At 47.2% G+C, this 15851-nt stretch overlaps 1 protein-coding gene across 1 annotated transcript in view; it reads right to left on the bottom strand.

Moving 5' to 3' along the window:
* PTPRT (protein tyrosine phosphatase receptor type T) overlaps positions 1-15851 on the bottom strand; it is an 803437-nt gene that overhangs the window by 173813 nt on the left and 613773 nt on the right. Inside the window, exon 17 of the mRNA XM_039227066.1 lies at positions 11601-11657. Within this exon, the coding sequence (XP_039082997.1) occupies positions 11601-11657 (57 nt within the window). The remainder of the gene's footprint in view (positions 1-11600; positions 11658-15851) is intronic.

A 15851-nucleotide genomic window follows, 5' to 3' on the forward strand; every position in this document is an offset into this window, starting at 1 on the left:
GTGCCTCCCTCACTAGGTCTGGCTGATAATGGAGTGCTTGAGAAGGATTATTCTATCATTCTTCTAAGTGACATCACCTAAGATGTTTCTCAAGTAATAAATAAATTGCCTCAATTCATCATATGACAGTAATTGCTTTTAGCCAAGATTTAACTCAGAGTCAATGTCAAGGAGCTGGAAAACACTACAGAGACATGGGTTTTTCAAAGACAGCTCTACCCTTGCTGGGGAAAACCATTTAATAAGTACTGAGTTAAGTGTAAAGAAGATACAGATTTCTAATATCCCAGCCTCCTTCAATATCACCCAGCTGGTCCTAAGAGGTTGGAATTGACTTCATCACAGCCTATACAACTAAAACTGCTAAATATTGCTGACAGAGGTTGCCCTCTTTTGCAGCCTTAAATGGAGGTTAGCACCTCGTGAGATGGGAATAGCTTTAATTGATTGTTTGAAAGCACTCCGGCCACTTAAATAAATTGTTCCTCAAATGCTGATTCTGCTTGGTCCTATGCATCTCCTGAATCTGTTTCTGGGTGGACGTTGCTTTACACAGCAAATACTCTGTGTAGGTCAGATTCTAATTCAGTTGTGTTACATACAGTAGAAAAGCTGGCTACATAAAAACCCTTATGGTGAATGTCTTTTTGGTGCAGGAAAACTCTTCTGAATTTTTTTTTTTTATGTGTTCAGAATTCAGTATTATAGACTTATTTAAGAGGAGTCATGCCTGACTGATGCCAGACACTGTCATTATTGACATATCCCTTGTAAGGCATGCCCATTGCAGGGCTTCACCATCTGTGGGCTGAGAATCCCTTCATGCTTCCCTATGGCCTCAACTGCTCCCTCATGTGCCCAGAAACCCACAGTGTGAGTGCCACTCCTAGCCTGTGACCAGAGTAGGGCTACAAGCAATGGTAGAGCTGGGTGTCCTCTGTAGACTGGTTTAGGAGTCAGACCACAGTTAAGGTTAAGACCAAGATGTGGCTGAGGTAGGCGTCACATCTAAAGGAAGGATCAGGAGCCCACCCGTGTGGGGTTTAGGGCTCTGCCTGTACCTGTCCATGGTGACGGGTCAGCTTATGCCTAGAGTTCTGACTGGACTTTGGCCAGCAGTGATATTTAGCCCATGGAATGGGACTGGACAGAGCTAAGTGACCTCCAAATGGATTAGACCCATTACTCTGATCTCAATAGCAGCAACTCAACTCTTGGCCACAGAGGAAAAGTCCTGGAGACAGCCTGATAAGCGGTGTTCGGATTATAATGCTGACAGTGAGGACAGCAAGGTGCTGAGCATGCAAGGCAATTAAGAGATGGTCCTGCTGTCTGGGAGCTCGTTACTTGGCAGGAAAGAGAAGTCTCCAAACTGAAAATCAAAGTTAACACAGGTGTGTACAGGGAAGGGCATGCATGACTGTTTAGCTAAAGCTAGGTTACAAAATTAGTTTTCACATGTCATCAGTGGTATGGGACATGTCATGGGCATCCCTGAGACCACTCAGTGGTCTCCTCTCTCCCTTCCCGCCCTGACTCCCTAGGGTCCAGACGAGGCCGGCTCTGCCAATGAGGATGAAGATGCTGAGTCAGTTCAGTGCCAACAGGACTGTCTCCCTGGTTGCAGAAATCTGTGCACTGAGTCTGAGCCCAGGGGGGTTTGGCTGCTTAGCTGTGGCAGAGAAGAGCACCCCCAGCTTGCACTGGGGGGATTAATGGTTTAGTCTGAAGCACAGGAGTAAGAGAGGAGAACACATACTCATTGGTGTGCCCTGTAGCCAAGCAGCTGGTTCTGTTAAGACTTTCCAGGCAGTGTGAGACAGTGCATGGTCACCCTGAACATACTGTAGTTCTTCCTGTGGGGTTCAGAGAAGTCTAGGGCAGCTGTGGAACAAGGGAAGCCTTCTCCAGAGCAATCACTGTAGCAGTGTGCCCAAAAGCCCACTGGGATGGTATACAGGCCAAACAATGTCAGGACACAGAGAACAGGTTACCACAGCCTGGCTGGTGAGGCAGAGGTCAAGGTCAGGGTGTGACCAACAGCAAATGCTAGGACTATTCAAATGCAGGAGGAAGAACTAAAAGGCAGAGGGTCAGAGCCAAAGAGCAGAGGCTGACTATGAGCCAAACATAGAATACAGTCAATAAGGAGACCCCACACAGTGGGCCAAAGAAATTCTCTGGGACGGCAACTCTTGGCCCTGGTCTCATGGAGGTCTGTCCATTGCAAGGGCACAGCCTTGAGGGTGGACTCCTGCCAGATGCCCAGTGCTCTGGATCCTTGTGTTTCCAAGTGTATTAGTTTTATAGGGCTGCCATGAGTTGTTACCACAATCTGCGTGGCTTAAAGCAACAAAAATGTACTCTCTCACAGTTCTAGAGGGCAGAAGTCCAAAATCAAGATGCCCAGGCTTCCCCCGAGACTGGGGAGAATCCTCCCTCACCTCCTCCGAACTGCAGGTTTGCTAGGCAATGTCCTGACGGTCTACGCCACTTCCATCATCTCACAGCATTCTCCCTGTGGGTCTGTCTTCACAAGATCTTTCCTTCTTGTCAGGACCTCAGTCTCTTGAATTAGAGCCTGCCCTCAGGACCCATCTTAACTAAGTACATCTGCAAAGACCCTCTTTCTGAAAGAGATCGCTTTCACAGGAACTGGGGTTAGGTTTTCCACATACATTTTGGGGGAAGACATTGAACCCCTAACACCAAGCTAAGCTCAGTCATGTTCCAAGCAGTCTGGGAATGGGCTGGGAACAGGAGGGAGGTCTTAGCATTCAGCTGAGTAAAATGCAATCACAGACAGGGGTTAGGGCCAATTAGATATGGGAAGAGGTTGGGACACTCCTGCTTGGTCATGGGCTGAGCAGCACAGGAGGCTTCAGGAAGGCCACTATGTCCTGGCTTTATCTGTCTGAACAGCACAGCAGGGTGCGCTGGGTCAAGGTGTCCCCAAGGCTCTAACTCAGAAACAGATTCATTTCTTTCCAAGTGACTCTGGCCAAGCTGTTCTGTCACAGAGTGACCACACTACCTGACCCAAACGGGTAGGAGGGGGAGGAAAGGCTAAGATCTGCCCAGCCTGGGAAGCTTTGCTAGGATGTTGCCTCTGGAACATGCTGCCTGAGGCAAGCATTAGAGCCTGGATAGGAGGGGAGGCGTGGAAGGGAACGAGAAATCTATAGGAAGGATTAGTGGAAGCACGAGCGGGATCAGACGGAACAGCCGGTAAACACGCAGCACGGAATTCAGATTAGTGCAACGAAACTGAGCAAGGGTAATAAAACCAGCAGTGGGAACAGCATCGATTGTTGAGATTCCAGGCAAATCCACCATGAACATGTTTTCTTTCTTCTAGCCTTTGCCCCTTGGCTCGTGGAAGCAGAAACACTGAATCACTGTGTTCTGTACTAAAAGCTGATCTACCCTCCTCCCCAAAGGATGGATGGAAAAGCAGCTCTGTGTTAGCAGAGATGATAGAGGGTCAGAGTGAGGTCCAGAGCATGTGCAGCCATGGCTGTTGCTCTCAGGGGCAGGCTCAGAGGACTGAGAGGTCTGCCCTGTGGTGCACGTGCATTCTGCCGCCAAGCCTGACCTCTCCTGGCCAGCACGAGGTGAGCTCAGGACAGCCTACGCAGGGCTGAACCAATAGATTTAGGGGACCTCTATCCAGAAACTCTGGAGAATCAGCCTCTAGGAAGCTTGGCAGGTGAGGCTGCACAGAGTTCAAATACTGGTTAGAAAACCAGTGCTCAGTGACTCAGAGTGAGCCTAACCAAATGGCAGACGGTGTGTCAGGTGAGGTGCTGGAATCATCATGGGTGGAGGCAGAGGGTGGGGTGGGGAAAGCATCCTATGCTTGGCATGTGACCTATTACTGTCAATCATCCACTCAACCTGTAAGCCTGCTCATGCATGGGGTCATGTGAATGACCACTGTATGTGTGCTGGGTACAGGTGAAGAGGTGGCAGAAACCACACAGCTCCAAGAAAGTGTGCTTGGGGTATGAATGAGCCATGATGGTGAGGCCCCCTCATTCGGAGCTGACTCAGGGGATCCTCTTTGTGCACCAGCCTGGCCAGTTGAGTATCTCCTCTCAGGGCAGCCCGAGACAGTGGGGGTCAGGGAAGATTTTGTCTAGACTTGATCATAGCGGGTGAGTAAGGTACATCACAGACAGAGAGCATCCCAGTGAAGGGAGGCCCTGCTGATATAATCAGTGTGAGCAGGGCACAGGATGCCAAAGAGGGAAGGAAGCTGAAGACCAACAGGAGAGTGAGGGTCTTTGATTTAGGCTAACTCTCCGGAAGCACAGAGGAGCCTGGGAGCATCTCAATCAGGAACAGATTCTTATCGCTGGACCATCACTCAGGCTTCAGTGGAGCATACACTAAAAGGGCACCAGTGTGACAACAGAAAGGTCAGTCTGGAAGTTGTGATGCTAATCTGAGCAGAACTTAATGGATCTTGGGGGGCGCCTAGGTGGCTTAGTCGGTTAAGCGTCCAACTTTCGCTTAGGTCATGATCTCGCGGTTCGTGGGTTCGAGCCCTGCGTCGGGCTCTGTGCTGACTGCCAGCTCAGAGCCTGGAGCCTATTTCAGAGTCTGTATCTCCCTCTCTCTCTGACCCTCCCCTGCTCATGCTGTCTCTCTCTCTCTCTCTCCTAGAAATAAATAAAAATATTAAAAAAAAAAAAAGAACTTAATGGATCTTGGGAATGAGAAGCAGCAGTGAGGAAAGAAGACATTCTGGAGGCCATATTGGTCCCACATGGCAACTAGCTGGTAACCAAGCTATGGAGAAAGAGCAAGGATGGCCCTCGGGTTCTGAATATGAATTTAATGGAAGTTTGCACAGAAGCCTGGAGACTGCTTTCTCCTTGGTCTAAGGAGAATGCCTCGAGAGAGAAAAAGGTGTAGTGAAGGCCTCAGTCAGATATGCTCCTTGCTTAGACGCTTGTTTGTAGGCAGCAGAAACATTCACCTGCTATAGAACACCCTACTGCGGAAGTGGCATGCCAGTGGGGAGATGGTAACAGAAGCTGGCAGCGAGTGGTGGGCCCCTAGCCTTACGTCCATCAGGCTTGTGAGCATCTATTATAAGACTGCCAACAAAGATGGCATCCTGGTGTACTTGATCAAGTACTGGCTCCTTCCGTGCTCTACTGAGTTAGCGTGTAGCCATGCCAGTAACCAAATGGAAGAGCTGTGGCTGCCTGGATCCTGAATGTTACCCACCTCCCTGACCTCCAGTTGTGGTCCCTGCTTCTCATGTGCAGACACAGTCCTGGCCTGAGCTTCGGGACCACCTGAAACCTTGGTCAAGGAGACTGGAGGACACCCAGGTCAACGGCTCAGGGACCTCAGCATTGTGTCATCTCAGCTCTCTGTCTAGCTCTTGCCTTAGGCCATCACAGCAGCTGGGGTTGCCATGCTATTGTGTCTAGCCTCCCACCTCATATTCCAACTCCCTAAATGAGCCCTTATTTGTAAATTCTGCTTGTCACTTTAGGCTGAGGCTCTCATGAGATCTCCCCATTCACCACCATCGCCCATATTTCTCAGGAACCACAAATCTGGTCCAGCCACCTGCCTGAATCTCAACACTGGTGAGCCTGCCTGTTTCCTCCTCTTTGGGCCTCAATTTCCTCACCTGTAAAATAGGTTTATGATAATAATAACAGCAATGGCACAAGTCCAAGCACTCAAAGTGTTATTATTTCATTTATGTCTCTTAACAATAATTAAGAGTATCCCCATTTTGCCAATAAGGAAATGGGACAACTGTAACTTCTCTGTGGCTCAAAGTTCCAGGGCTAGTCATTACAGGAGTTTTGAAGCAGAGTCCTGAACCCATGTGCTATGGTATTTCCTAGTTCTTGGCACAAATCAGTACTCACTAATGTTGGCCATGGACATACAGCATGGTGGGTAAGAGTACAGGCTGTCTAGAGAAATCTGGGTTCAATTCCTGGTTTTATCATTTCTGAGCTGTGTGATTTTCAATCATCAGAGCCTCAGTTTCCTCATCTGTAAATGAGGATGCTAATAGCACCCTATGCGGTAGCATCGGCGGAAAGTTTAACTGAATTAATGATGTGAAGCCCTCTACCCGTGCCACAGAATTCAGGAAGTGTGTAACACATCTGGGCTGTTCTTTTCCTCATCTTGCTGGACATCCCTGAAGTTCCTGTCCCCCACCTCTCGCCCGCTCTAGAGCTGCTGCCTCTCTCCAGCTAGCGTGGCAGGCCGTCTCCCGTCTCCTGCTGTGGGTGCACCAAACACAGTCTGTGTCCACCAAACACAGTCTGTCACCATGGGTGCTCAGGTTTCAGCCTTTTCCAGAGCACTACATCTGGTCTTAATGCTTCCTGCTTCCGTTCTCATACCAGCCCTCAACTCCTGCCAGGGGGCATAGCATCCCTGGGGTCGCTGAGACCCCAGGGTATGCAAGTCTGACTAGGCCACCAGGTGCCATGTGGAGTCCTCAGGAGGCTGCCCTGCCACCTAACAATCTGCTCTCGGCCCACACACTTCTATCCCAAGGGCTCAAACTCTACCTAGTCTAGAATTTATAAGCTGGCCCTGGGAAAGTTGCTTCAGAGGCAGTTGCAAAGCAATCTCAGAGATGTTTCATGGCCTGAATCCTCTTACTGCAGCAAGGCTCTGGTTTTAGAAACTGCCAGAAAAATAACAATGGAGAGTTTTAACATGAAGAAAGCGGGAAAGAAAGGAACAATAGAGAGGAGGTGTCTCTGACAGCATCTCAAACAGGAGCCACGCCAGAAATGCATCATTTTCTCTGATGACCCTCACCAGGAGACCCAGGGTTGGGACTCATCCATGTCATTTCATGGATGAGGACCTGGGATCAGCAAGCCTGAGTGATTTGCCCAAGATCCCCCTGTTTTAAGGAATAAAGTCTCCATATGAGGGCTTATCTCAAAGCCCTTTTCCTTGTGACAGATTGTCAGTGGGTACAGGGCATGGCCAAGGCAGTGAATCGGAGTCTTGCAAGGGGTATGGCTCAGGCAAACAGTTAGTGCATCACTCCAGCCTCCAACTGGACCCAGTGTCTGAGACTGGAGGCCTGGATCAGTTACTGCAGTGGCCAGAGAAGGGGCATTCTTTCTCTTATGGTGGGCCCGTGGGGTCCCAAGTCCTTCAGGTGACATGTTAGCTAGTCATTTGTTCACTGCAGATTCAAGTTAACCACAGAAAGACACCCAGTGCTGGCCACAGAGATTTTACCTTATGTCTGCAAGGCAAGCATCCCTAGTCATCCCTGGTGTCTACCCTCATACCCACTTGTGACAACCAAATACGTTTCCAGGCATTGTCAAATGTCCCTATGTTTGTGTGCATGTGTGTGCGTGTGAAAATCGAATAAAAGAACTGAACATTTCCTGAGCTACTACTCTGTGAATATACACTTCTGTTCACCGACGAGGCACAAAAATGGTCAAGACATTTTTTTACCTCTAGATCTGCGCTGTCCAAAATGGTAGCCTCTAAGCCACAGGTGGTTACCAAGTATCTGAAATGTGGCTAGTTTGACTGAGGAACTGGGTTTTAAAATTTATTTTATGATTTATTTTAACCAATTTAAATTTAAAAACTACAGCAGTGTAAAATATGTTTACTTGTTAAACAAGATGTTTCTCTTTTTAGGGTTATATTTAATTTTAACTGTTTGAAATCTACCATCTGAATTGAGAAGTTCTCTAAGTGTAAAATGTATAGCAGATTTTGAAGATTTAGTGCAAAAAAATGTAAAATACCTTTCATTAGTAATTTAAAAATATTGACTGCATGTTAAAATGATAGTTTTATATGTGATGAGTTAAATAATACCTGTTAAAATTAATTTCATCTGTTATTTTTTCTTTTATTAAATTTTAATTGTTTATTTATTTTTGCAAGACAGAGAGAGACAGACACCTAGAATCTGAAGCAGGCTCCAGGCTCTGAGCTGTCAGCTAAAGTCTGACGCGGGACTTGAACCCACAAGCCGTGAAATCATTACCTGAGCTGAACTTGGATGCTCAACTGACTGAGCCACCCAGGAGCCCCTATTTTTTTCTTTTTTAATAGGACTCTAAAAAATGTAAAATTATAGGGGTGCCTGGGTGACTCAGTTGGGCATTGGACTTTGGCTCAGGTCTTGATCTCACTGTCCTTGAGTTTGAGCCCCACATTAGGCTCTCTGCTGTAAGCACAGAGCCTGCTTCAGATCTTCTGTTCCCCACCCCCCCCGCTCTTGCACTCTCTCTCTGAAAAATAAACACTTTTTTTAAAATGTAAAATTATAGGCATGGTTCAAGTTCTATGTTTACTGAAGAGTGCAGCTCTGGAGGATTTCAAGAGAGGGAGTTATCATCCACCAGGGGATGTGGGGGACTGTCTGGAGATATAGTTGGTTGCCATAATTGAGGGAGAAAGTGTCACTGGCATCTAGTGGGTAGAAGCCAGAGATGCTGGTGAACATCCCACAATGCACATGGCAGCCCCCACCACAGAGAAATACCTGTCCCCAAACATCCCTAGTGGTGAGGGGGGAGAAGCCCTGCCCCTGAACATAGACTCTTTGAAGGCAAGGCCAGGAAGTCAGAGACCTGAAGAGCTAATCAGAGTTGGCTGAGCAAAGAAGTTAAGGCTGCTATCACACTTAGTTCTCCTGATTAACTATGGCCAGGAGCACTGCGATCCCCACTTCTCCAGAAGAGAGGGGAGCCCAGAGAAGACAATCACTTGCCCGCCACCACCAGGCCAGAAGGGGGGCAGAGCCCAGAGCCGAACACAGCCTCAACTCTGAATGCTAGCCTGTCCCTGCCACACAATGTGGTCCCACGGTTCTCTGAGCTGGGGCTGATCTGAAACAAGGCTGCCGGTGCTTACAGTCTAATCTCTTCGTCACTCCAATATGGCAGTTATTATTTACATCAGTCCTATTGCTACCAGGGGAAGAGCAGTAACAAATACACCTTTTGAAAGGCACATTCTGCTCAAAGAGAAACACTCGCAGGCACCTCACCCATCAAATGAGGCCGAGAAACAAATGGAACACAATGAAATAAACCTGTCAGAGGAGGAACATTCAGACACCTCAGAGGCAAGAGGTAAGAACAAATGTGCCTGATATGGAATTGGCTCTGTTTAAAGAAAACATTATCAGACTGCTCAACATGAACAGATCCCAGAGAACAATGGCCCAGTGGAAATAGAGCTCCCAAATGTGCCCCGGAAAAGCAAGGTTTCTCAGTAAAGTGGGTGTGAGCACCGTGGTGGACTCACTGGCCCCTCACTGTGACCACACAGCCCTGGAGGTGAGGGTGAGGCTGGTGGGCCTAGGATGGGGGGTAGTAGGGGATTGACATTTCCTGAGGGCCTACTATGTGCTGCTGTGAGCAGGGCACGTTCCAGGATCACCTAGCAGTCATCTGTAAAATGACTGTGAAGTGTGACAATTAGATTTGCATGTGAAAAAATCCTATGCAACTTATTTAAAGTGGCATAGGTAGTGAGTAGCTAGGATGACCTTCCTGGGGCGCTGGCAGTGACATGTTGAGCTTTGGCGGTAGCGATGGACGGAAAGCTGGGCTGGGCCAAGGCTCTGCCCAGATCTCCTTTCCAGAGCTGGCATACCTCATCTCCAGATGCTAAATGTGCTGGCTGCTAAAGGCTCACGGATACCTCCCTCCCGGCAGAAGTGCCGTAAGGCAAAGGCCAGTCACCCCTCTAGGAGGCTGTTCACTCGCATAGGAGCCCACAGCCAACGGCTGGTTGATACAGTGCCACAACTGCTGGCCCCTGGCTTCCAGGTGGGGGTGGTTCCCACACTCCAGAGGCCCCCGTGGGCTCTGGCTGGTGCAGGCCTCCGCATCCTCACTTAGTTTCTTCCCTGCTCTGCCCTGTCTTCCTCACTTTCTTATGAGAATACTCCTCCATGAATGATTTGCATCAGAATCCCTATCTCAGGCTCTGTGTCTAGAGAACCCAGCCTGAGACATTCAATAGCGGTGCTATTTTTTTTTTAATGTTTATTTATTTATTTTGACGGGGGGAGAGGCAGAGAGGGAGAGAGAGAGAATCCCAAGCAAGCTCTGCACTGTCAGCACAGAGCCTGACACGGGGCTTGAACTGACAAAGCATGAGATCACGACCTGAGCCGAAATCAAGAGTCAGACACTTAACCAACTGAGCCACCCAGGTGCCCCAGCAGGATATTTCTGAAATTGGGGAACGGGGTGGACAGAAGCTGATGGTGAGGTACTGGATGTCCAGAACACCCCTTATCCCTCTGACACACTGGCCAGAGAAGTCACACAAGTCAGAGAAGAGGCCACTCTTTGAGCAACAACTTCGAGAGAGGTGATAGTTAAAGATTTGAAATCACCAATGACTTGTACTGACAAGAATGGGCCCCTGAGGCATAATCTCTAGGTCAGCAGTGTCCCTTGTCTGCAGGGCCCCGAAATGGGCATCAGCCTCTGACACAGATGGGCTCTGCTTCCCAGTCTTTGAAGAGTGATGGGTGTTTATGCGACATGAAATCAAACTGCAGTGTGTTCAAGGGAAGGAGCGGGTATTTACTTCTAACAAATACCTACTCTAGACTGGGCACTCCCATACCAGCCCCTCTTACACTCATCATCTTGTGTGGTCTCAGAATACACCTCCAGAAGACGCTGCCTATGCAGAGACTCTGAACAAATGGCGCCCTCTAAGAGGTAACCATGATTACTCCTGCTTAACACACAGGAGAAGTTGACATCATCACATTGAAAGGGCCTGTCCGTGGGGCATCTGGGTGGCTCAGTAGGTTAAGCCTCCAACTTTGGCTCAGGTCATGATTTCACAGTTCGTGGATTCAAGCCCCACGTTGGGCTCTGCGCTGACAGCTTGGAGCCTGGAGCCTGAAGCCTGCCGCAGATGCTCTGTCTCCCTCTCTCTCTGCCCCTCCCTTACCTGTGTGTGTTCTCTCTCTCTCTCTCTCTCTCAAAAATAAATAAATAAACATTAAAAAAAAAAAAATAAAGGGCCTGTCTGGGACAAATGGGAGGCTGGGATCACAGCCGGATCTACTCATCTCCTAAACACAGATGTGGTAGGTCAACTTCTTCCCCAACCTCAGACCACAGTCCAGTCACTTCCTGGGGACACACTCCCTTTGCTCCAGGTATATGTATTTGTCTATTCTGAACACCATACACCTCTCGTTTGTCGCACCACTCATGGTTACAGTTTGTACATTGATCTGTGTTGCTCTTTTCCTTCCCAGAAAGGCAAAGGAACATGTCTTTTCCCCCTCATCATTGGAACAGTTCCCTCAATGCCTGGAACAGTGCTTGGCACAAAGTAGGTACTTAGTAAGCACTAGTAGAATGGATGAGTGGATAGATGCATGGATGAGGGGAGGGATGGAGAGATGGGTGGATGGTGAATGAGTGGGTGACTGGAAGCATAGATGAGCGGATGGATGGGTGGGTGGGTGGGGTGGAGAGACTGCCAGCTCCTCTCTGGTGCACCTGGCCTGGAGGACGCCCTGAGCGAGGGCCACTCTCAATCCCTTCCCACCCGCCCAGGGCTCTGGTGGTCACCTGTGGTGAGGAGGCAGAGTGGAGTCCCCGGGGTCACCTGGGCGCTGCCCATTGGTGCTGACCACAAGGAAGCCAGTCCCCAGGCAGCATGCAGAAGAGAAGGAGAGAAAGAAACACACATGAAAACGTGCAGCATGGTGACAAAACCATAGTTCTTGTGGCTCTGAAGAGCTCACGCTAACAGCAAAAGAACATCGTGATCTAACATAACAAGGCCCGAAACCGATTTTTAAAAATGAAACGACAATAAGAGTCAGCATTTATCAAGCACCCACGACATGCCAGGTACCTCACATACAGTGTTTCTGAGACTGAGAGCAACCCAGAAAGATCAGTATTATCACAAATGAACATATCATCTTTCCACTTGGTGTCTTCTCTCCCAATCTCTGCTTTCCTCATAAATGCTAGCCCCGCCCACATGGCACCTCAGTCTAGCAATCTGGGAGTCATCCTTTACCCTTCCTTTTTACTGACCTCCCACTTCTAATTACTCAGCACGCCTTAGTCATTATATTCCAGGAAGGTTCTGGAAGCCTCCTCCTCCTTCTCTCCCAATTTCATTTCCCCTTGGTTGAAGCCACCCTCATATTTCACTGGGGATTATCTAAGCAGCCTCCTGTTGGTCTTACTGCCTCTGGTCTTGCCCCCTTTCAATCCATTCTCCACCCTTCAGCTGAAGGGCATCAGTAAGGTAAATATCAAATCCCCTCTACCAGTTGGCAGACCCTCAATGACAGATGCTTGCCTGTCCCTCTACACTCTCTGCCCCAAGGGCAGTGAAATCCTCTCGGTTATCAACAGCCCTCTACCTTCTTGTCTGTAGGCCTTACCCAACCTCATCGACCTTGTGTGGAATGCACTCCCTTCCTGCTCTGTTACCTGGCTGGCAATACAGCCGACCTGCCCGGCAACTGTTCATCCTTCAGGAAATCAGTTTGGAATTTCTTTCTTGGGAGTCTTGAGCATCTCACCAGGAATGGAGCAGATGGCCTGCTCTGTCCTCCCATCACACCCTAGTCTTCCCTTTACATAGTGATTACCTTGCTGTGTTATTAGTGGCTGCCTTCTTGATGCTGTAAGCTCCTTGAAGGTAGTCACAGCATTCCATTTACTAGGCAATCTTGTACCTGGCATGTAGTAGGGCTCTGTGAATATTTGGATAAATGAATGAGTGAAGAAGTAAACTAGAGAACTACTGTAACTTGCTCAAGGTCACACAACTAGTAACTGGCAGAGGCCGTATTCCATCCCTGGTTTGCATGACTAATGCTCCTGCCCTCTGAAACCAACCACTTGTTTCTATAAAGAAAATGATACAAAAGGCAGGAAGGTGTCTTATGCTTGGTAAGAGGCTGCATGTTCCTCTAGTGACTCATCAACAACACTGTATGAAGCCCTTCCTTATGCAAACAGAGAGAGAGGTAAAGTGTTCCAGACCAACTGATAAACAGGAAATACATAATTTCAAAAATTCACACAAACACCAAGCTTGATCAAGGTCATGAAATACTATAAAATGTAACTACCACTCAGTTGTCATCATAAAATCCTTCCCTTAAAGGTATGAAGAACTGTGCATTTTCAAAGCACTAAGTCAGAGGTCAGTAAATTATGGCTTGCGGATTAAATCTAGCTTCCCAATGTTCCCTGTGGCCATGGGCTAGGAATGGTTTTTATGTTTTTAAGTGGTTGGGGGACAAAGAAACAAAAAGAAGAGTAATATTTTATGACATATGAAATTATACAAAATTCACATTTCGATGTCCATAAAGTTATATTGGAACACAGTCACATTCTCATTTTATATTTATTATCTATGGCTGCATTTTGTGCTGCAATGACAAAGCTGAGTAGGTGTGACAGATCACATGGCTCACAAAATTGCAAACATCTACTATCTGGCCCTTTATAGAAAGTCTGCCAACCCCTAGTCTGAGTGTCTCTTTTATTATTTTCCCCCACCTTTGAGATAGGCAGGATGTGGCTCACATGTCAGAAAAGGAAATAGAAAGCTTGAGAGAAGACATGACTCACATGTTCCCACCTGGCCCATATCAAGGGCTTCCTACCTGTTCTCCCATGCTCCCACCTTGTCTGTGCCCTGGAACCCCATCTCTGATCCATCTTCTAAGCTGTAACTAGGGTGGCCTTCTGGACAAAGGCAGTTTGCTTAGGCACCTCCAAGGACTCCCATGGTCTCAGGACTATGTCCGTATATATCAGATGGGGCTACGCAGTGTCCTTGGTGTCCTGGCCTCGCTCACTAGTTCAGCCCCCACCTCTGATCACTCCTGCCCTCTGGTCACATTGGCATCTGTCCCTTTGCTTTGGCCCATTCAAGTTCAGTGGCATACTTTCTTGCCTCCAATGATCTGCACATGCTACTTCCTCATCAACTCAGAAAACCTCCTTGCCTGACTCTCCAGCCTTGTTTGATATGATAACCGTCACTCTTTTAAAACTTGTCTCAGTAACCACGTACCTGAGAATGCATATCCTCAAGTGATTTATGTTTCCCTTCTCTGCTCCCACAGCATCCTAAATTTACTTTCATTGCAGCCCTTATCATGCTATATTGATATAATTTATATTTTTGTTATTCCACTAGCTACCTGTTGAGCGCTTATTATAAGCTTGGCATTGCATGAAGCACTTTATATGCATTAGCCCATTAAATTCTTACATTGGTCCCATAAAGTGATGTTATTGTCACTGATTTACAGATGGGGAAACCAAAACACAGAGCAGTTAAGTGCCTTTTCCAGCCTAGAATCAGACTATCCAAATCCAAAGACAAAGTTCTTAACCTCTATGGGACAAGAGGCTACTACTAACACTAAGTTGCACTCAACATATGTTTATCAAAAACTAAATGAAGAAATGCAATTCTGGTTTAGTATTTACCTAAATGTCATTTGGAAAATTACATTTCTGACTTTCAATTTCCCTACCTATGAAATGGGAATAATAATAACTATCTCATGAAGTTCTTTTAAGGATTAAACAAAAACCCAAACAAACAGTTAAAGCCTTAGTTTGGTTGACAGGCCCAGAGGAGCCTCCCTGCCCTACCACCTAGGGCTCCAACTCTGCTGGGCAGGAGTGCCCAGCCATGAGGGGCAGACACAGAAGTATAGCTGCACAGGTGTTAGGATGGGAAGAGGTCTCTTTAGTGGGTGCAGCAGCAGAAGACGAGTGATAGGTCATGGGTCTCAGCAGGACACAAAAGGGAGTGGGAACAGGAAATGGGCTCATACGTATTGTGTAGAGATGAGTAGTGTTTACTGGTGCCTGGCCTATCACTCCTTCTTAGTCACACAGATGAATCCAAGTCTCATCAAGGCCATGTAAGCAGAAGTGACTTGAGTCATTTCCAAGTGAGGTATTCAAGATCCAGGTGGATCCCCATACTTTCTTTTCCCCTCCTATGGGGTCTTTTGAGGCCACATATATGTTAGATGGGTTAACAACAAAGAAACCTTTCTGGTATTAAGCTACTGATATTTGGGTATTAATTTGTTGTTGCAGCAAAGCCTGACTAACCTGACTAATCCAGCAGAAGAAAAGGTTGTATTCCCTTGCTTTCTCTTCTGTCATCTGGTTTCCCCATCACATGGGTTTTCTGTTAAAGGATTAATAACCCCACTCTCTTCATAGTTTCCAGCCTCCATTCATATATATTCATATATATTTATGTCATCCATTAATGAAAATATTAAGACTGTACTAAGAAGAAAAAGATCAGAATTATGAGTGATTCAGGCTTCCTTTCTGACTTTTGACTTCTTTTCCCTTTTCCAGCAAAGAATGTTGAAATTGGAGAGATGCTAATGGACTAAAGATGGCACTAGAGTAGATAACCTTAAAGGCAAACTAATTTCTTGGTTTATTAGCTTCAATATATTGCAGTTGTATAGAAAGCTGAGGGTTCCTTGAGGCACCAGGTCTGCAGCAGATTTCAGGACTTAGCCTGGACACTGCCAAAGAGAAACAAAAGACCCATCATGCTCTGAAGATTCTATTATCAACTATTACTGGAATAGAGGCAAGGTAAGGGGTTAACAAATATGAGACAGGGGACTCTGACTCACAGAATCTCACCCAATCTATGTCATTGACAAGATTCAAAATGGTGTCATGGGAGTGCCATGAGCTTTGGAGTTAGAGCTCAGCTGCAATTCTGTGGGACCTTGAGTTCTTTATTCAACCCTTCTGGGCTTATACTGCTTCATTTCTTTAGTAAGGGTA

Source organism: Hyaena hyaena, unplaced genomic scaffold (genome assembly GCF_003009895.1).
Source record: "Hyaena hyaena isolate Hyena2069 unplaced genomic scaffold, ASM300989v1 scaffold_25, whole genome shotgun sequence".
Taxonomy (NCBI): Eukaryota; Metazoa; Chordata; class Mammalia; order Carnivora; family Hyaenidae; genus Hyaena; species Hyaena hyaena.